The 23,176-nt window shown below is 38.5% G+C and overlaps 1 protein-coding gene across 3 annotated transcripts; it reads right to left on the bottom strand.

Moving 5' to 3' along the window:
• Positions 1-1,427: 1,427 nt before the first annotated feature.
• On the bottom strand, positions 1,428-21,850 carry LOC122069280 (COP9 signalosome complex subunit 7-like). Of its 3 annotated transcripts, none has more exons than XM_042633264.1 (9): positions 21,446-21,850; positions 20,535-20,610; positions 9,789-9,877; positions 9,311-9,400; positions 8,338-8,382; positions 8,164-8,234; positions 7,089-7,227; positions 2,426-2,591; positions 1,428-1,902 (listed from the first exon to the last, which is right to left on the bottom strand). In XM_042633264.1, exons 1-8 carry the CDS (start codon positions 21,602-21,604, stop codon positions 2,460-2,462), a joined length of 801 nt encoding a protein of 266 aa, XP_042489198.1. In that variant the 5' UTR covers positions 21,605-21,850; the 3' UTR covers positions 1,428-1,902; positions 2,426-2,459. The 3 variants fall into 3 exon arrangements, with proteins under 3 accessions (XP_042489198.1, XP_042489201.1, XP_042489199.1); XM_042633267.1 differs by having other exon boundaries at positions 2,426-2,540; positions 21,446-21,849; XM_042633265.1 differs by having other exon boundaries at positions 2,426-2,520; positions 21,446-21,848.
• Between the last annotated feature and the right edge of the window lie 1,326 nt (positions 21,851-23,176).

The raw sequence follows: 23,176 nt of genomic DNA on the forward strand, positions 1-23,176 counted from the left end.
TTAATTAAAAAGAGCAAATCCATAGACTAAAGTTGTGTGAACGAGGATTACAATAAAGTTTGAAAATCAATAGGTTTGTTCGTCAATATAATGTATAATGATACATCATTAGCAAACAATGAGCTGCAAAGTCGCCTGGTGTGAAAACATCTGATCCTCTCTTTTGTATAAGACGTTGGAACACACGTTTCCTTTGTAAAAGATCCCTTTGGTGGTCCTTACTCTTCAAAACTAACAATATAAAGTAAGAATCTCGTGACAAATAATATATATATAAAGTAAGAATCAAGACAACTTTCCAGAAGGAAAACAGTGTCCAATGCAAGGTCACTTGATGTGAACTGAAAGCTTCCTGTTTAAGTAGAGTACTCGGTTGTTAATGACAGTTCAAGAAGAAGAAAAATCCATTTTAACTTTTTAGGTCATCTCTCTCTCTCTCTCTCTCTCTCTCTCTCTCTCTCTCTCTCTTCTAGAAGGTCTTTAATATGACACTTAGAAAGCAGATTCTAGGTGAAGAGATTCCGTTTAACGCTATAATTGGACCATGGAAAGAGTGAATGTCATCATTAATTACTGCCCATAATTGTCTCCAAAATAGGTTCTTATTAAGGCTCCCCATACATTCTTTCCTTCTTTGGCATTTTCTTTGTTCAGAATTCAGACATTTTGGACAGTATGATCCCCGTAGGATAATGCTTTAATGTCTAAAGAAAGTCTTATCTCTACCAAAAAAACGGAAGGCAAACCAGATTCTAATCTGTACAAGTATTCTTGGGACAAGCTGGGTTCATAGGCGGATAGTAGATGGATTGGTGCATGGGCAATCCTTCAAAGTTGAAAGAGTTCCCAACCACTACTCGAGCTGCGGGTGAGACTTTTTTACTGGTCTAAATGTTCCAAACCAGTTTTGAATAGTCAATTTCTCTCAATTTTAAAACCAACCGTCTCCACCCTCAACCCAGGGAATCATTATAGAGTAAGAGCAATAAATTATGAGCAAAGATATGTCCAATGTTTGCCCTGTTCCAGATGTAAACTGGATTGACTTTGATCATTGATCATTGATCATTGATCATTGACCATTGACTATTGACTATTGACCCTATCCATTAATGAAACCCACCTCAACCCGAATTTTAAACCCTGAAATTTAAAATCCTCAACTGGGTCGACATTTTAATGGGCATTAATGTTGCATGGCCATGTCGCCAGGCTAAAGTCAACCCACTACTTAACTTGCATTTAAATTGTCAAACATGAGTTGTGTTGAATGAACTATCAAATAGTCAAAAGCTCCAACAGACCCAGATTTAAAAAGGCCCAATTCAAATTGTGTTTTCAAAGAAAGATCAATTCAAAATGGCCAGCAAAGAACAGCATTGATGGATAAAAAAATCCACCTTAATCCAAGAGATGAGAGTATCATGTAGCCAAATGGGTTCCAAACAACTTCCTAAAACAAAACCATTCACATCTGAGCTCAAATGCATTTGTATGCCACATCAGAAAGATGTAGGGCAGAATGAGCCATCCTCCTGCCAACAAAAAGCAGCAGATAAATAAAATTACAATCTTCAATGCAAATTGTAACTTTGCATGAATTTCCCAGCCTCACTTCAATATATGACCTTTGTTCTCTCCAACTTCACCCAGCGGATTCGACTCAAAATAATCGAAGTTTAACAAAAAAGCATGTCATGAATTGTCAATACAGTGAATACACTCAGTTTGTACAGATTGACCGCAAATCCAGAATCAAAGGGTCATATTGCTTCTCAAAGCAAAAACTATATGATGCTGCAATGCCATCAACAAAATCTGGCAAACCGCGTGAAAGAACCCGTCCAATGAGTCACACCTAATTTTCTTCTCTTTTCACCTCAAGATATGGGTGGCCGCCTCCTGCATTTTTAAACCCATGGCAATGATCAAATGGTAGAATGAGGAATTGAGGATGCAAGTATACAATGTAGACCAAAAAATATGGAATCCATGCTCGGAATACTTTCTAGAGTAGTAAACCAAAGCATTAAGTCCACAAGGCATACTCATAAAGCTCACGAGTCATACTCATAAAGCTAAAAGAACACCCAAGAACCTATCAATCGCTCACATTTGTGTAGTAACACACACGAATGCTAGCATGTGTATTCACATATATGTGTCCATGTCTCTTTTAGAGGGCAGGCATCGGTAGGTAGAGAAGATGAGCACATATCATGAACCCATTGAAAATATTTTAGGTCCTCCTGGTTAGCTACTGAACAACATATGACCTTCGCTAATATAATACAATAGACCCTTCCTTTTAACCAAAGGGAAAGAATAAGATATATTGGGTCCCTAAAGGATTTTTTCTTTTTTCCCGGTACTAGTCATCCAGCTTGTTGAGCACGTGGAATCATAATATATGGAGCAAGGTTACCTCTTGGGACGGATACGATCTTCCTCATAATCCATCACTCCACCAGGTTCAGAGTAGATGATCTCCTCATGTCCCCGGAACTCCATGTCTGCTGCCTGCTTACAGTGTGTAACTTCTGCCACCACGTAAGTAAGACGCATCGACCAACACATCCCAATATTTCTTTCTTATCAATCATGAAAAATAATTTGTTACAAGAAAAATATATACGAGGAAACAAAGAACAAGAGAAGTTGAAAACCCAGTGTGATGTAGATAAGTCACTTATTGTGCTTATTTTGTTGCAAATAAGCCTTGGGTTGGGTTATATATGTGTTGGGCTTTTGATCCCATGAGTTTTCCTTGTAATGGGCCACTTTAATAAGCCTAAAATATGGGTAGAAAGTAAGAAAACGGGATTTAAGTCATTAGTTTAGTTAGAGCCCCGTTTTGAGTCTATTTCCTTTGTTATTTCAGTTTCCTAGTTGGCTTAGGTTTCCCAGTTAGTTAGGGATTGGGTTAGGCCTTTCCTTGTTAGGGTTTGAGTCAGTTTTGAGTCTTCTATATAAGTTTGTAAGTGGCTACAAAAATGAACATGAATTTATTAATGAAAAAAAAGATGGCTTATGCGATTGTGGGTGAGATGCCTAAACCAGAGGGTGAGACGTCCATTTACTAGTTCTTCTTCCCCCTTCTCAACCCTCCATCGAATTTTCTTCTTTTCTTTATTCTCTTATTTTTTGTTTATTCATTCTTTCGGTCCCTGAATTTGGTTTATATTGAATTTAGGAAAGATCCGGCCTTGGATATGATCACTTGTGATTCAATCTTACATTACAGTGACACTAATTTTTTTACTTCTAACTTATGCTTGATAAATAAACTCTGAATTTTCAGGTTTCATACCCGAGGCACTTTGCTACATTTTTTGTTCCTTTTTTTTTTTTTTTTTTTTTTTCTTTTGTTGGGTGGGTGGGGGGAGTGTCTTTCACCCTTCCAGTTGTTGTCTTCTTTTTGCTTTAGAGATCAAGTGAATCAGTAGAAGATGCCACACATGATAGCAAAATAACAGCAGAAGTCTCACAAAATAACACGGTGAAGCCTCAAAATGGCAAAATACACAATTTCCAAATTCTCAAAACTCCCTATCTCTGTTCCCCACACAAAGTACAAAACAATCATCAACAGCAACAGAAAAATCAGGCTAGACTCACTCTCATGGTCCCATTTTGACAAGCTTATCGGAACGGCCACTCTTAATGTGCCATGTGGATAGAGGATGTGGCTATTCTGATGTTAGATAAAGAGGACATGATCTGGACTAGCCAATGTAATGAATTTCAGACCAAATTCTATCAAACACCTTAAATGTATGTCCATGCATGCCCCTACAGAACTCCGACCATGATGATCCAGGATTTTTCAAAGATCTATTTCGCCACCTGGCAAACTCTATTTGTGCTAAACATGTGAGCAGAGGGGACCTGGATTACCTATCCACAATTTCGGCCCCATTAAATCTGTCATGTATCATATATTTGAGTTTGTTCTGATAGCTCACGCCGGATGGTTTTCGCCCAAAAATTATATATCACCCCCACCCCCCCAAAGAAGAAGAAAAAAAAAAAAACTCAAAAAATCTGTAAACAATTTGAACCTCCACATCCAACCCTCCAAATCAGTCTATAACCAAAAAATGAATTACTCTTCCTCCGCTATTACTGCTTCTGAACTTATCCTATTTGAGTTTGAGTACATAGTATGTTAAAATGAGGCTGGCTAACCTAACCACCCTGACAGTACCCCAAATTACATAAGGAACCAATAACTAGCTCATCCCTTGGCCACAACTGATGAGCATATTTATGTGTGAAATCTAAGTAGTAAAGCATGCATTTTTACATATTTAGAATGGAGCTACCTTGGGTTTTACTCTCTTTTTGCTGGTTTTGTATTTTACAGGCTTTAAACATTATCGAGCGTTATATCTCTCCAACAACAACTACCTAGTGTAGTTGGTGAGCTATGGTGTGCGAAATTCCCTTGCTCACCAAGAGATCTCAAGTTCGAATCTAATGGTTGTCTTTTTTTGGAGAATTAGATTTCCTGCTTTTCACTCACTTAAAGCACTAGGGCATGGAGGGAATTTCCACATCAAATTAGAAGATTGTCCAAATCTTCAAAGCAAGGAAAATCGTAGAGGAGTTTCTTGTGCAAGAAGAGAAAAAAAAAAAAAAAAAAGGAAAGAAAAAAAAGGGAGAAATAAATCTTGTCCAAATCTTCTCTCCTCCACATCATCACCAGAAGATTGTCCAAATCACACAAAGCAAGAAGGAAAATCATCCAAGGGAAAGAAAAAAAATCAGCCAACAAGGGTTGTGCGCAAGATTTGAAGAGGGGGAAAAAGAAGAGAAAAAGAAATTAAAAAAAATAAGCAAAAAAATTATAGGAAATTTCTCCAAGTTTATTTCTCTCTTCTCTCTCCTCCACCTTAACACTTTTGGTCTCAAAAGATCTCACCTACCAATTGTGGTTTTTCCCCTTTTAGGAAAGAAATTTGTTACCCTACCTCCCCATTCCCTATAAATACAACTCTTGTAAGAGCCTAAGAGGAGGAGGGTCACTTCATTCTTCTTCTAGGGTTTTTTTTTTAGTTGCTCTCTCTCTCCCTCTCCCTCTCCCTCTATTTAGTTTTAGTTCTTTATTTTTTCTTTACTCACTTTTGTAATAACTTTTTATTCAATTAATGCAAGCATTCTTTTATTTTTATTCAGCCTTTTATGTTTATGATTTATGCAATTGAGTTGTAATTTTTAAAGTTATAGTTCTAGGCTTAGATCTAGGTGACAAGATCACGAGCCGTGGAGCATCTCTTTTTTTCAAGTTCAAATTTTTTTTTTTCAAGATTTGTTTTCTCCAGGCCTAGAAATTTCAGATTTGGTTCATTCCAGATCTAGTTTTTAGGGTTGACAGTATCTCAAATCACCCAAGCTTTCAAGTTTAAGCATTGATTCAGGGAGGTAAGCTTCTTCAATAGTCTTCTCCCCTCCCCCCCCCCTCATTCCCTCTTCTGACTACCATTTCTTTTTTAATTTAGGATTTTAATTTCAGTCATTACATTATTGCTTCTCCGTTCCCCTAAGGTTCATGGCTAGTATATGTGTTTGCTTTGCCCTTCCTAGCCATAGAACCATCATTTTATTGTTTTTATTTTAATCGCCTCCCTTTCCCTAAAGCCAAGTAGAGTAACCCTTGTAAGAGTGACTCTCTAGTCAAGTAGGGAAGCTCATATTATGATGTATCCCTCGGACTAAGTAGAGAAACCTACTTGTGAGTGCCTCTCTAGCTTTATCCCCTTTCTTTTACATTATTTTTATTTCAGCATTTTTTTCCTTCATTGCTTTTTAATTGCATGGGGTATTTATTTTCAGTTATTTATTTATTTAATTTTAATTGCGTGGCTTGCGTATTTAAATTCTTAAATAACGAATGGTTAGGACGTTATTTTAGATACGTATGTTTAGAACGGTAGTTAGAATTAGATTACAACCATTATTAATCGGTTCACTTTTGCATTATTAAAAGAAGCAAAAAAATAAAGTGACTGCTCTCCCTGTGTTCGACCCGTAGCTACACTGATCCGTACGCTTGCGGTTACATTTTAAATCCTAACAACAACTCTCTGGTCATACGTCCATTGCATTCACCAATATCATGCAATGAGATAAGAGTAAGATTACATTTTGTTAGTATTGGCCATTTAGCTTCTGCTGTACTGCACGTGCTAACATACAGTATATCATGTAGTTGCAATTTTCTCTAATCCCGCTCTGCCATGACATTCTATCTGGGGTCATATCTTCACTTAACCTCCTGCTCAAAATAAGGCATAAAGTACTTATCGACCTATTTTACAATATAACCAATGACATATACCCATAAGATTAGAATTTAAAACTCAATAATAAGTTCAAAATGGAAAAGAAGTCAACCTAGGGAATCATCTAATGATTTACTCAAACTAAGTGATGGCCCTAATCAACCACATCACCAGTCTAATTAGTGTTTAGGCAGCACCTAGTTAAGGACTTAGCAGGGCTTTGTCTAGGTAATTATGCATATCTAACATTCTATGAAAACAAGAACTATTAGACCTACCAAAAACCTAAATAAGATTTCCAACACATTAGATTGTGCGAGTCCGTTAAAACCATTAAGACTTAATTATTAGTCCTTTTTCTGTATTTTTCTCAAGGAGTAATGATACCTAAAGCAATTTCTAATGGTTTTTCATCTAGAATAAGAAGTTGATGTGTTATCCTACATCTTCATATGTATAAATCAGTATGAAGCGATATTGACATCTCAGTATTTAAAGGTCTCAAACCAGCATTCCAAAGTTTAAACCATGCCTAGTTGATCTCCAAGATACCATGTCAACAAAGGAACTCCCCGTTTTGAGAGTATAACAGTGTATTAGTTGAGTGTTTATTAAAAAATAAAAAATAAAGAAAAAGAAGAACAAGGAAAGAAATAATGTATAACATAAGAATCATAGTACCAAATTACAGTCCAGCGCCCTGGCCCTTTTTTCGGAGGCATGCATTTCTACAAACCAAGACCATCTAATAGTTTTGAAAAACATAAAGTGAGAATTTCACAAAGAAGAGTGAATTCAACTGACCTTGACGGAGAGAGATTTCTTCACTTCTTCCACCCTGTCTTCGACTTCCTTCCGGTGCTTCTTGTCCACCTCACTCATCGTATCTGCCCATTTTATCTTCTCCTGAATGGAGAGAAGGAGATTGTCTGACGTATTTAACCTGCATTATTTTTATCTGTCAGTGAAAGCAGCAAATTCAACTATTGAAATAGAACAGTAACTAAACCACTCCATTATCTGCAAAAGAAATTTCAGCATGACCATTAAAGACAGCAATGGAGAGGCTGACATAAAAAAGCAAGATAGAAACAAAATCTTGCTACAGAAAATCTCTTTTATTGCTCGAAACTTGCAAGATCAAAGCTATATGGATGTCCAAAGGATGCAGATATACTTAAAGCGACAGAAACCAAACTGACTTGAATAGCTGAATGATCCAGGTTTTGGGAGGAAGTGGATCACAAGTAAATGTGACTTGTGAAAGCGGGAAATTCATAAAATAGGAAAATCAGAGCTGAACAACGGCAATGAAAAACTAAAATATTGTTCTCAATGCGCAATGAAGAGATGTGAATGCTTTCAGCTTCACAATGTTCCTACTCTACAGAATTCTTTATATTTTGTAGTGGCAAATGGTGGTTTGCCTAATCAAAGAAACTTTGGATTGATGAGATGCTTTGAAATCATTACTGCATTTACAAGGAAGCTATGAGAATAAGGGTTAGCTAAATAGGGGGCATGGGGAGATTGACTAAAGGCCAGATGCTATTATTAACTCTGATAAATGAGCTTTTGAGTTGATTGCCACATAGCATAATGAAATTTACCGCTCATCTCTGACAAAATTTAGAGAGAAAAATAATTTTATTCATATATCTAGGAATTGTAAAATAGCACCAAGCAACTTTTGGTGCCACAACTCTATGAATATGGATGGCCACCTGCATGAAATATTCAATCAACCATGGTAATCAAATGACCTGAAATCATCAAATGCAAGGCCTAACCCTCACTAGTTTTTGATGGATATTTAATAGTTGTTATTTGAACCAAAAAAAGTTATATTCCTTTGGCAAAATAATTTAATCAGTGTTACCAGCTTGTTAATGTTTGTATCATACTCCCAAGCTGTTCAGGTCTCAGATCCCTCCCAGCAGCAAATTGCACCTACAACCACATAAATGACAATAATATACAAATAGAGGGCTCCATTTGTGTACTAAAATAGAATAATACAGTTAAAAATGAAGCTAAGGCAGTGAGACTAAACCTCAAAGCATCTCCGCAACTGATCCAGCTTTCCTCTAACTATGCCCTACAAAAATCCCAATGAGAAGAACTCAATCATATGCTTCTTTTACCCACTCCCTCTCCAATGCCCTCAAATATGAAGTGCCAAAACTGGGGGTGCTCAGTGACCAAGCTCGGGCTGGTACAAGAAAAGTCTGAGCTCAAACTAGGACCAAGGAGTAAAACCCAAGGCTCAACGGGCCAAACACATTCAAGGTTTATAGCCTACACTAGATAGTTCACTGAGACAGATTAAGCTCAAAGCTCAAGCTCGGCCCTCTCATATAAAACCCTAGAATTTAGCTAATGCCTGCTTAACAAAAAAAGGAAAAGATCTTTAAGCTCATGTCCTGCCAAGTAGGTTGGGCCTCTGGGCAAATTGGCCAGCCTGGCCCATGCACACCCTGCCAGGTGTAAGCCTCAAATAAATGAATGCTTTGAATAATAATTTGATGAACTCGTTGCACAGTATAAGAATAAAGTCCAAGTGACCAAACATATCAAAGAAGACATAAATGAGCATTGTAAACTATAAAATGGAACTTATATTCCTTTCCATGAAATGGAAAAGGAAGAAAAAACTTGATTACAAGGCAAAGCTAGCATAAAAGGGAAAGGAAAAAAGCATTTAATCAATTAAGAAAAGAAAATGGCACAAAAGAGAAGCGAAGCAATTATAAATATTAGCAGTTGTATATTACAAAGACTAGGAAATAAAGACAGGTATAAAAGGAGAGGAATTAAAATCACTAAGCGCATCTCAATAAATTTTGCACTGTTTAATCAAATTTAAAAGGAAAGAGTATTGATGGCCACACTACAGATTCAAATTTGATTATTTTCCTATCAAAGTGTTGCCAATGTCACTTTGCTTCCTAGTCCACAGTGAAGATAAATTTATTTCCTGTAGTTGATAAATCATAAAATTGTATCAGAGTGGACAAAGAACCTACCGAATACATGCACTCATTAATAAGGAAATCTTCAAGTTCACGTACATTTGTAACATCCAGTTCCTGCATTAATTGATCATAGGAGAGTACCTGGAAAGTACTACAATTAGAGCCTAAACTAGTGAGGTAAAACATACAAGGAACACTAGATGAAGAAAGCTCTCATAAACAAAATGTGACTCAATACCAATTGATTCCAAGAAAGAGATGTGAACAACGAAGAAAAGATAGAAAATCAGTTGCTTAAAACAGAAAATGTGGTTGGACATGACTTGAAGTTGAATCAGCTTTCCAAGATCAACATGTGTTCCAATAATTTTATGAGAAACATTGAACAGAAAGTAACCATAAGGTTCAAATTGCATATGAAACTACTAGTTGCTTACATATTGTTACAACCACTTATATAATAATAAAAGAAATTTATAAACCATCAGTAGCTGGGAGAATAATAGCAAACATGTGATGAATAGAATACCTTGTTTATTTCAGCAAGGGTAAGAACACTAAGTTGTTTTAGCTTGCGGACTTGATCAGGTACTAGTTGGGGGAGACGGCAAGCATTACCTATCAGCCATACATATTGAATAGTAAGGAGCCAACATGACATAAGTTATATGTATTTCATCTCTGTAGATAAGAATTAATTTAACAGAGAAACGGAACCAGTATTAACAAGATCATAAACTTGTAGAATGGTTGACAGTAGTTTACAAGCATGCTGGTCCAGAGATAACATGCCCAAAACTTTCCAAGTAACAGAAACTTTAAAAGAGCCTGAACCTGATATTTGGACCAGTATCCTCCAGAACAACCAGTTTAAAATCCAAGCCAGTGGTAGCAAATTTCGGTGGAAACCCATGCTAGATGGTTGAAGCATACCCAAGGCTTGGAGTCTAAAAAAGAAGGAATCTCTTATATGACCGCCACAGTGATTCAACACATCAGACAACCACAGATTCTGCATAATCCCCACACAAGGTCCTTAAATAAAAGACTCCAAATGAAAGAATGCTATAAAAATACAGGATGCGGAGTAGGTGCCCGAATCGACAGGACCGATCAGACCCAATGGAATAAGCCCAAATCAGACCAACTGTTTAATAAACGGTCCAGTTTCAATTTTATTTTTTATTTTTTTTTTTAAATAATTGGTCAGTCTCTCTCTCTCTGTTCTTTCTATCCCTAACCTGATGCAGTTGCAATGGCATGGCCGGACCAGCATGACACAATATGGAAACACAGACCGAGACGAACCCAGCCCAAACCAAGATCCAAGTCCAATATGGGTTGGTAGGGGTTTATTTATTTATTTGGAATTATTTTCACAATTTGAAATTTTTTTTATTTTTAGGGAGAGAGAACCTAGCTGGTCATGTGGCCCTTGCACCACCGTGGGGGCCATAGGGTGATGTAGATCAATGCTTGAAGATGAAGAGAAAAACAAGAGCCAGCAAAAACTGTTCACGTGAACAATAACACGTCAGAAAACACTGTTCACAATGAACAGTAACAAGCGACACTATTCACTTGAACAGTACTTTGTGTCGAAATCTTCAATTTTTATTTCCTTTTCCCTTAGTTTAATTTAATTAGTTTCTATTTTTCTCAGCGACCTAGTTAGTTTCCTATTTTATTAGTCAAGGAAGTTTCTATTTTGTAACTTAGGTTAGCTTCCTTTTTATCATTACCAGTAGTTGTTAGTTTCTAATTTTACTCTTACTTGGTTAGCAAATTAGAAATTAAATTAGAAGGTTTTATTTCCAGCATTGGTTTCTTTTTTTATTATGTCTTTGTGTCCAGGCAATGTAAGGCTATTTAAAGCCCATCAATTAAAATGAGAAGACAGATTTGAGTTAAAACAAAACAAGATGGCTTATGTTGTTGTGTTGTGGGATGCAGTTGGGTGAGATGCCCATTCCCTAGTTCTTCTTCCCCCTTCTCAACCCTCCATCAAATTCATTTTCTTTTCTTTTCTTATTTTCCTTTTATTTGTTTGCTGTGAGGGAGTGTATGAGAGCTAGAACCAAGCCTATTGGAGGACATCTTCTCTATTTAGCCAGAATTTCATATCCTACATGTGATTAGGATCACTGTGATTCTAGTTCTACATTATCTAGCATCAGAGCCTAGCCCAACCAAGAATGGAGCCACGTGAATTTTGTGAGAAAATTTCTTCATACATCTTCCTTGATTGGGTAAATGAATTGTACACGTAATTTGACAACTACAACTTGAAAGAGATACAACAACTTCGATATGTTTGCTCCCAGATGAGTGATTCTGTTCAAATACAATGGAGAGTCTGTGAAAGACAACTTCAAGCTCAAGGACGTGAGCCTAGAACGTGGGAAGAGATGTAGTACGAGTTGGCACGCATGTACGTAACAGAACATGAACGGAGAATGTACTTCCCCCCACCAAATTTCCAAAAGCCACCCACAAGTCACAAGATTGCTATTGTCGAGAAAGACTTAGTCATTGATGTTCCTATCAATGGGATTCATGTGGATGAAATCAAAAGTGACATGGTCACAATGGTGGACAAAGAGATCGAACCCAAGGAGGTGAGTGCTACAACAACTATGATGATTATGGACAGCCAAGCGGAAGATCCTAAAGGGTTCTATATTGAAGTAATGGTTGACGAAACCATTGAGGAGACTGTGAATGACAGGGACACACAACTTGAAACGCCTATGATCGAAGATGAGCAAGTAATGGACGTGCTTGAAGACGACCCCATGGATACATCTGAAGACCTTGAAGTTGAGCATGTGGAGTTCGTCATCCCATTAAAGTATCTTGAAGATCGAGCTTCTCACATTCTAGACTACATCCTTATTATCAAAGAGCTACCCGAATTTTTCTATTGCTTGAAGAGGGACGTGCACCATGCTATAATCACACTCACATTCTAGACTACATCCTTATTATCAAAGAGCTACCTGAATTTGGTTCAATTTTTTGTTCAAATCTGATCCATGGTTCAAATTTTGGTTCAGATCTGGTTATGCAAACCAGATAAAGCATATCTAATTCGTAGGGCCCAATGGAAGAGATATACAAATTGCTGTTCAAGGTTCCTGAATACCAGGAAGCTTACCTTCCAACTATCTATGGGATCTCTGTGAAGTCTTTCTTTCTTATTTATTGCTGTTTGATTTTATTATACCGAAAAGAGTCGGTTAATAGAAAGGCTGAGCCAATTAGGGACTCTTATGTAGTTTGCAGTTGAAAGAGGGGGAGAGTAGTAGTTGGTTTCGATTCTGTTTTATTTCATTAGTCCTAGTATATGGGTCAATTTAGGACACTCTTCACAACCTGCAGTTGGGAGTTCCCTAATTATTCTTTGTTTTATTTCTTTTCTTTATAAAAGCAATGGCAAGGCTTAACATCCCCCACGATTTGATTATGGAATAGAAATTGGTTTGTTTTGGTAAATTGAGGTTGTTGCCTCTCCTCTCTCCCCTCTCTTCCCCCATGATTACTCCCTTCTCTCTCCTCTTGGTGATCTCTTTTTCTCCCTTTTTTCCTTTGCCGCTGATATTCTCTGTAGCAGCATTCAGATCTAGTCAGTTTCAGCCCACCACCAGCAGATCCATCTATCCGATCTGCATCACTCTGTGGGGAGGGATGTATACCCCATTTACCCTCTAAGGGTGACTACTAGCTAGTTGATCTGCACCATAGCCACTTGTAATACCTCAAGCTTTTAGAGACCCTAATGATCGTACATGCCAAGGCACAACTGATTAAATAATAATGCGATGAATGTATGCATAGGCATGATAGGCGATGCATGTCACGTGATGTAATACTATTGATGAATGAACCTCGAAATATTGTTAAATGGTCCAGCCAGTGATCAATTCAATTTTTGGTTCAAGCAGTTTGGGTTGATTGTGGCTTTTAGGTCAGACCATATGAATAGGGTTCGGCCAGGATAGAAGACAGTTGAGGGTCCATTGATTTGGTTCAGATGTGATGGAGATATTGAATTCGGACAGCATGTTGTATGTTGATGAGGCTATGATGAATAATGGATATAACAGCTTGGCTGGGTTAGATAAGGTTTTGATCCAGCAGCTGCTTTTGATGATGACTCAGCATCGTAGTTCCAGCCAGCAAGCAGTGGATGGTTCATTCTAACACAGCTTAGTGGTTCAATTGAATTTGGTTCAGTCTTCGACCAAATTAGTTTTGGTTTCAGTTGGTATGGTTCAGTAATCCTACTCTTAAGATTAATGAGACATTGCTCATGCGAGTTAAACACATTCTAGAATCCCTCCTCACTAGGATCGGTTAGAGGTATGTATTAAAAAGAGTTTTATCTTTTACAATAGTTCCAATCTAGAGTCTAGACAGCAGAATTGAGAAAGGAAAAAAGAGAAGAGAAAATCGTGAAAGAGGAATGAGAGCATAGTTCTGCTGCTACACACATATGTTCCTGAAACTTTTTGGATGGTATTGCGGTAGATTATAGGAGGAGAAAGCTCAATACTGCTGCTGCTGCTCTCGAGTTCCCAGAAGTTTTGAGGGTGTTGCAGTAAGTTATAGAGGAAAGAAGGGAAGGTTGCTGTGTCGATTTCAGATCAACCTTTTCAAATCAGTTTGTTTTCAATCTCTGCAAATTGATTTTGAATTCGGGAAAGTTGGTTTGTAAAAGTGCTATTGCGGATTCAAGGACTCTTTTAGTTGGTATTATTGATTTGAAAGAGGATTCCAGCATGTTTATCAGGTTACTTTATTAAATATAAGATTAAGCTCTATCTGGTATCATGATCAAGTTTTGATACCTGAGGTATGAGTAAAGCTGAGAAACCTAGTACCTATTAGTACCCCGTTAGACCAATGATGATGCATAATTTAGTCTATAAATTGATCCCCAAATCTGAGAAATTTTGACTCAGAATTGGGTCTCTTCAACTGAAATTCGGATACAAGCATGAGTTTTAGAAGGGGGAGTACATGTTTAGTCGATGTAGGATCATGATAGGAAGGGTACTGAGGTTGACAATATGTTTGTATATAGGAAGAAATTGACTGGTGTTCACCAGATTGTTGTTTAAGCATCGTCAAGGTGAGTGGGACTTGGCACAGACCACCCATATATATATATATATGCTCTCTCTTTATTATTTTGATGGATTTTAAAAGCACATGCATGTGTTTAAAAGACGATGTTTTCAGACCATATGTTGATTTCCATGTAAATGTATATGACAGCACATGTGAGAACAATGAAAGGAATGAAAAGCAAAAGGTTTTATGTTCTGGACATGTCTGCGAGACTGCAACCCTTTCCAGCAGGGGGTTAGGCGCTGGATGAGGCACACTTATGTTTATATGTTCCTCGCTTAGCCACCAGATGCCGGGCCTAAACAGCCTGATGCCCCATGAGTGATCAGGATGTGATGTTGACTTCCACCTAGAGAGCTAGTGCAATGCCGCCCAGGGAGCTACTACGTACCAACTAGTGCAATGTGCCTGATGGATTGGCGCCGTTTGATCAACAGAGAGTGCTCTCACACATGTGTTTGCACATTTGGCAGCTTGTCCCAATGTTTTAAATGAGGATTTTGATGGTTTTATGCATGAGAAAATGTTTTCATGTGTTCTTGGAAAAGTACGCATGTTTTACAGATACCATGAATTATGGAAAGTTAAGCAACCTTATGATTGTGATGATTTATGCATGTGTATGGATTATATGTCTATCTATGTTTTGTGGTTATGCCTTGTCCATCTTACTGGGCTTCGTAGCTCACTCCCCCCTATCTTTTCAGGTCTTAGAAGAGGTGGTTTAGGACACCTGGAGGACCAGTAGAGCGGACGTGTTGGAGTTCCATTAATTGCAATAGTTTATGTTAGAAGACTATTACTTTATTTCAGCTTTGGTTTTGAACAGTTGTAATAGACCTACAACAACAACAAACTCAGCCTTATCCCCATTTATTGGGGTCGGCTACGTGGATCTGTGCATAAACAAAAAAGGAAAAGTGGAGTAAAAGGAGAAAAGAGCACAACACCAGCAAGTAAAGAAAATCTTAGATAAATGCCCTCCAAACAGCTCTACCTGAGGTCATACTTGGGACAAGACCTAGACTATGCATGTCATTCCTCACAACTTCCCCTATGGTCATTTTAGGCCTGCCCCTAGCTTTCTTTTAGCTCCTTCAATCTGAATCAGACAGTTGTAATAGACCTACTTATTTTTTAAATTTGGGTAGCCACCAGATAGTTGTTGATGATAGATGTTTTAATTATTGAAGTCTTCCGCTAAATTTGATATATGGATTCTTTAAATGGATTATTTATGGGGTGTTTATGGAATAGGTACAAGGAGCAGCTAGTGCAAAATGACATATAAAAATTGCTACCGAAACTATAGCAGATCAAGCAAAGCAAAATGATACAAATATAAGCACTAAAACACAGATAAATAAGGGTTCCAACAAGTTAAACTAAAACATAGCAGGGGACGACAACATAAAAAGCTAAAGGTAAATAAATAAGCACACAAAGATCTAAAGAATGATGTGATGGAGGTCAATCAAACTAGTGTTGGAGAAAGAGGTTGTCAATAGTATTTGCGCTAATGCACCCTAAGTAGGATTTGATGAAAGTAGTCAGCGCCAGGATGACTCGATTATTATTGGAGATGACTTGAACGGACATGTTGGGAGTGATCGTAGAGGATATGAAGGTGCCCACGGAGGCTACAAGGTTAGGGAGAGGAACAAGGAGGGGACTTCAATGTTAGACTTTTTGGTAGCTTATGATCTTTCCATTGTGAACACTTTCTTTGAGAAAAGAGATGGGCACTTACCTACAAAAGTGGGTATCATACCAGCCACAGAGATTTCTTTCAAAGGGCAAATAGAATGTTGTGTGAGGACTATAAGGTTATCCCTATGAGAGTCTAACCACCCAACATAGATTGGTGGTCCTAAACATGTGCCTCAGTGTGCAAAAGCGTAGGAGGAGGGAACCTATGTACCCTAAGATATGGTGGTGGAGATTAAAAGGGGAGTCCCCGAGTACATTTAGTGATAATCAAGTCAAACAAGGAAGTGGGACTTTGAGGGAGACAGCAATGCACTGTGAAATGAGATGATGAATTGTATTACGAGGTTTGCCAAAGAAGTTCAAGGGGAAGAGAAGGGTAGTCATCAAGCCCCTAAAGAGACTTGGTGGTGAGATGATGAAGTGCAAGTTTAAGACATGGCAAAAGACTAAATAAACAGAAGATAAAGAGGTATAATGATGACAGAAACAAAGCTACGAACATTGTGGAGATACCTAGGGCGAAGAAATATGAAGATCAACAAAAGAAGGGGGAAAAGCTATATAAAAGATAGCTAAAATGAGAAAAAGAAAAATTAGAGAACTCGATAGTGTGAGGTGTATCCAAGCTGATGATGGAAGAGTTTTGGTAAGGTATGAGGACATTGTAAAGAGATGGAATGAGTATATTTGTGACCTACTAAATGGAAATAGTTCAAGTAGGAATGACCCAGAAGATTACATTATTCAACAAGACACCACATATTATAGATATGTACAAGTTGATATGGTGGAAGTTAAATAAGCCTTAAGAAAAATGAAAAGTATGCAAGACACCAGGCCCAGATGAGATCCCAATAAAAGTGTGGAAAACCCTAGGAGTATGTGGGGTATGTTAGTTAATCAATATGTTTAACAAAATTATTAACAAAATTGTGAACACAATGAAGATGCCAGATGAATGGAGAAGCGTTGTAGTCCCGACCTATTCATAGCTGCGATAACTACAGAAGCATAAAACTAATGAATCATGCTATGAAACTATGGGAGAAGGTTACTGAAGCCTGTCTAAGAAGAGAGACCCATATCTCGATGAACCAATTTGGTTTGATGTCAGGTAGATCCACGACATAAGCTATTTACTTATTGAGGCAGCCTATGGAAAGATACAAATCTAGCAAGAAGGATCTCCATATGGTCTTTATTGACTTGGAAAAAACCTATGACAGAGTCCTCAGAGATTTAATCCGACATGTTCTTATGAAGAAAGGTGTGTCGAGTAAATATATAGATGTAATTAAATATATGTATGAGGGCATGTTGACTAGTGTGAGATCTATGGGAGTTATGGGTAAGGATTTCCCAATTACAATTGGGTTACATCATGGATCCGCCTTAAGGCCTTATCTGTTTCCGCTTATAATAGAAGATTTAACCAAGAGCATTCAAGACAAGGTCCCATGGTTTATATTCTTCAGCGATTGATATCGTTTTGGTGGATGAGATAAAAGCATGGGTTAGCGCTAAGTTAGAGCTATAGAGATCTACCTTTGAAATATAAGGCTTTAAGATTGGTTGATCAGAGACGGAGCATATAATGTGTAACTTTAGTCACACTATGATAGATATAATAACATAGTGAAAAATTGAGGGGAGAGAGATACCACAAAGTGACCATTTTAGATATCTAGGGTCAATCATAAATAAAGAAGGTGACATAGAGGATGATATTTCACAGAGAATTACAGAGGGATGGATGAAGTGGAGAGATGCGACCGGAGTTCTGTGTGACTAACGTATTCCTTAAAGCTTAAAGGAAAGTTCTATAGGACTGTTGTACGACCACTATGATATATGAGGCAGAATGTTGGGCAATTCAGAAGGGCCATATAGAGAAGCTATGTGTAGTATAGATGAAGAATTTAAGATGGATGTGCGGCAAAATTAAAAAGGATAAATTAAGGAGTGAACGTATTGGGGTCATTGCTTGGAGTAATGGAAAATGACTCTTTCCACCTGCACAGTGGTGCAGATTCGAGCCCTGAGAACCAGCCTCTTCGTAAAGGGGGTAAGGCTGTCTACCTATATACCCTCCCAGAACCTTGCTTAAGTATGGGAAGCGTTTGTGCAATGGGTAACAGCCTTTTTTTTTTTTTTTTTTTTTTTTTTTTTTAAGGAGTGAACGTATTAGGGCTGATTTGTGAGTTGCCCTGATCAATAACAAGCTCTCAGGAAGTCGTTTGAGGTTGTATGCCCATATTCAACAGAGGCATGGGGACGCCCCACTGAGGAGTGATCTGATTCCAATTGAAGGAACTAAAAGAGCTAGGGGCAAGCCTAAAATGACCATAGGAGAAGTTGTAAGGAATGGCATGCATAGTCTAGGTCTTGTCCCAAGTATGACCTCGAATAGAGTCTATTGGAGGGCAAGGATCCACATAAACAACCCCATTTAGCTGAGATTTTCCTTACTTGTTGGGTTGTGCCTCTTTCCTCTTACTTTCATTTCCCATCTCTCATTTCTTCATCTCTTCATTCCCATTTTTTGTTTGGACCTCAGTTTTCCCTACTTTGTTTTGCATGGATCCTTGTAGCCGACCCCATTAAGTTGGGATAAGGCTAAGTTTGTTGTTTTTTGTTTATATATTTTTAATGTTATGGAAAACTATGAGTTAGCACTTAAGGAAAGAGATCATTGATCTTAAGCTCATATGGGTTTAGGTCGTGACACCACTCCTCCAGAGTCTCAATAACTAACATGTTTTAGGTGAAAACATAACTTTGCAACTGCTCTCAATTCTCATGCACCCACTTTGTTATGAAATGCTTCCTCCTCGGTTCGAAAATAAACTAACTCACAACAATCATAATTTGTCCCCTCCATGTCAATCAGAACTATGAGTTACCTTTTTCTCTTCCACCGCCCCTTCCAGAAAAAAGCATGGAAACCAAAGGTAGCAAGGAGCAGAACGAAACAGTGATACAAAAATAAAAAGATCTAAATTAGCCCAAAAGCTAAGTGATATTTAATGAACGTAAAGCATGCCATCTGAGGTATCACACCGTTTCTTTTATACCAATCATGATATTCCCTTTTTCCACCTATTTCAATCTCATACAACACTGATAAAATAGCACGGTAAATAAGGTTCATAAGTAACACAGAGTCACTAGCAGCGACCTGTTAAGGGATACTTTTATGTTACGTTTCTAGTACGTCCTTTGTACTACTTCCAATAGGCATTCCAATTTCCAATAACAACACTATCCAATCAGTTTCAAGTAATCACAAGTTACCATAGTTTTTAAAGCACTAGTAAGGCGACGCCTTAGTAACACCTTGGCGCTGATGCGGTCTAGAGATGGTAAGGCAGTGCTCCGCCTTATGTGAAGTGGCACCTTATGGGTTTTTTTTTTTTTTACATATTTTAAAATTACTTAATGAAGATTCCAAATATAGATTTTTTATTGGTAGGTGTATGGTTTTGTTAACACTTGAGATGTATGAGATCAGCTTTACTCCACCAAAAATAACCAAAGCAAACAAAACAAAAACACGATTCACAAACAGGGTTTGGATTTTGTCAAGGGTTTTAAGAAAGGGCTTTGAGAAGGAATCAACGAATAAGGAAGAACCACTGATCCAGGCGACCATTTTTCTCCGGCAGCGGTGAGCTTGCTCCAGCAACGGTGAGCTTCATTCTTCTTTGACAGGAGTAGAAATATAGCGGATGACCTTAGGACTTAGGCACTCATTTTGGCATCATAGAGGTAAGTATAATAAATACTTATATTTTTTATGTCTTCTTTTCTTTATATATATAATTTTGTTTCATAATTATGTATTTATATTATATGTTAATATGATTGATGATTGATGATTGATGATTGATGAAGATGAAATTAGTTTATTCACTTTATTGATTTGTTTTCTTGACGAATATCTTACATTGGTATGAATATGAACCTTTAATATTTATTTAACATATGAGTAATAGGATTCAACTAGGATTTGAGTCAAACAGATTAGTTTTATAAAAAAATTACACAGGAACGCTTTAGTTGATAAGGCGACGCTTTATGCCCACCTTATCGCTAAGGCGCTCCGAAAGACCCTCAAACACCTCCGTTGCCTTACTGCCTTAAAAACTATGCAAGTTACATAATCAAAGTGAATTCCAATGATAAGCAGTGCTGCAAATACTTCTAGAATCTAAATCATAAGAACCTTGCGGAAACAGATAACGAGACAATTAAAATGCACAAAAAAAAATAATATACTTCACATGTATTGCTAATTTGGTATCTGTGATGAACTTATTACAGTTCAATTTTGTGCCTAGATCTGCTAATGAGTGCCAGCAAGCAGTTTGTTATACTTTCCTTCTTTCTACCAATTAGAGAGGGGGGGGGCAAAGGAGTTCTGGAAGCATACTCTTGTAATCACTCCACGTGCCATGGGCAAACAGACGAAGCACATCAAGAAACACGGAGTACTCAGTCCCTTGAAGCTGCATCAAGTTACCAGTAAAACATGTAAGACATCTGCTAGATACACTATTGCAATAAATGAAAACCATTTTTGGGATGAAATAAGTTGTTCTTGTAACTGCTTAATGATTAAACTAACAAGTAGTAACATTAACAAGAATGACATATTCAATAAAATCATTCTTTTCTCCAACAACAAAGAAAAAGTAGCAACATTAACAAGCTTGAAAACATATAAACAGATATTAAGCATGATATGGGACAGTTAAAAGTTGATAATGTAGCTGCTTCCAAACACAATTCTAACTATCAGTAAGTAATAACATGAAACAGCAAACTAGGAATGTATATAAAAAGGCGTACCCAGTGCATGAGGCTCCCGCCACTGAGGAGTCTGGGAAGGGTCATTATGTACACAGCCCTAAACCCCGCTTCGCGGAGAGGCTGTTTCCTGACTCAACCCGCGCCCACTAAGTCGCAATAGAGCAACCATACTGTTGCGCCGAGGTCAGCCCAACAAAGACTACATATATACTATTCAATAGCAAAGCAGGCGAGCTCGGCATGATTAAGTAAAACAACTACCTTGAAACATCAGACTAAATGAAACAAGGAACCCTTCTCCGGATCAATAAGGAAATCCCCGTAAAAAAAAAAAAAAAAAAAAAAAAAAAAGGATTATCTGCTTATTGGATCCAAAACATTTAAGGGCGAATAAAATTTACTGAAAACGAAAACAAAAAATCCATTGAAAATCGATGAATTCCATTTCATGGAACGGCCCCAAAATTGGTTAAAAGCATTCAAAATAGAAAGGAAAAGGAATCAATAAAGAACCATCAAATATAATCTGACCTCGGCAACGTTAGGAACAGCTAGAATCTCTGAGAACGCGAAGAGAGAGGAATGCGAGGTTGCTTCAACTATTACATTCGCAAGAGATGCCCCTTTGTGATTCTCTGCTTGCTTCACGAAGTACTCTATCAGCTCCGCTTGCTTCTGTTCGATATCCATTAAAGACCGCTTAAAGAGAAGGGACTAGTAAAGCTTCAAACAAGAAGATGTAACTAAGGGCCCATTAAACCAGAAGAGAACGGTGATTTGATTTCTATGCGCAGTTGCAGAAATCGATTCGTATAAAAGATTTGAGAGATGGGTTTAGAGAAGGATTTCACTCTCTTCCCTTTTTCCCTCCCTCATCTTCATGGTTATGTGTCTCACTATATAAGGGTTTCCTTTCTTTTTTTTTTTTCTTTTTTTATTGTTTGAAAGCTAAAACTCCTTTTGTTATATATAGAGCGTGAAAGGCAGTTCACAGTTGTCACCTAAACACAATGTACAGCCACGATGCGCCTCCTTCCTTGGTCCTGAACTCCTGAATGGCTACTTGTCCATAATTACTTCTTTGTCCCAAAGCGTGGCATACATCAGAGCTTCTTGTGGCTGTTTCTCCTAGGGGTGTCAAAAGTGAACCCGAACTGATAAGACCAATTGAAAACGATCGAAAAAATCCAGATCGAGCCAAATCGAGGGCTTATTGGATTGGTTTCGGATTAGGGGTATTAGAAGTGTTGCTGCCAAAAAACCCCACGAATTGGTCCTGCACAAGCACAGACGGCGGAGGCCCAGAGCTTTATCCGGGGTTAGTCCTCCGACGCTCAAGTTAGGGTCGGCCGCACAGTTTTCAGCAAGGGAGTAATGGTGAGGGTCTGAGAGCTTACCTTCTTCCTTCCTCTCGGCCTCCTTATATCCTTCTTCGGGGCTAGGGTTTCTTTCTTGTCTTTTCCTCTGTCCTTCTTCCATACGACCGTCCTTCTTGTGGGGAATCCTTATCTGGTGGAGGACACGTGTCTCAGGGGTGACACGTGTCATTTCCCCACCGAGAGATCAATTTGGCTGTATCAGGAGCCCCCTTACTCCCACTAGGAGTTTCTTCCTGGGGGATTAACCAACTTTTTTGCAATCACCGCTCTTTTTCCTTCTCTTTTTTTTTCATTTTTTTTTTTTTTTAGGTTTGACCTTATTCCTTCGGCCTTGGCATTGCTAGCGACTGAGGCTTATGGTCGACCGAGGGCAAGGCCTTCGGTCGACTCGGCTCGACCTTACACCGAGCCCCTTATCGAGGTGAGGAACCCTCAGTCAGGTCCGTTCGGCTTTGGCCGCACTCCCAACCGAGGGGGAACCCTCGGTCAGGTCCGTTCGGCTTTGGCCGAACTCCCAACCGAGAGGGGGACCTTCGTCAGGTCCATTCGGCTTTGGCCAGACTCCCAACCGAGGGGGGGACCCTTGGTCAGGTCTGTTCAGCTTTGGCCGAACTCCCAACCGAGAGGGGGACCTTCGGTCAGGTCCGTTCGACTTTGGTCGGACTCCCAACCGAGGGGGGAACCCTCGATCAAGTCCGTTCGGCTTTGGCCGAACTCCCAACCGAGAGGGGGACCTTCGGTCAGGTCTGTTCGGCTTTGGCCGAACTCCCAACCAAAAGGGGGACCCTCGGTCAAGTCCGTTCGGCTTTGGCCGAACTCCCAACCAAAAGGGGGACCTTCGGTCAGGTCCGTTCAGCTTTGGCCGAACTCCCAACCGAGAGGG

The sequence above is a fragment of the Macadamia integrifolia genome, unplaced genomic scaffold (genome assembly GCF_013358625.1).
Source record: "Macadamia integrifolia cultivar HAES 741 unplaced genomic scaffold, SCU_Mint_v3 scaffold571, whole genome shotgun sequence".
NCBI lineage: Eukaryota > Viridiplantae > Streptophyta > Magnoliopsida > Proteales > Proteaceae > Macadamia > Macadamia integrifolia.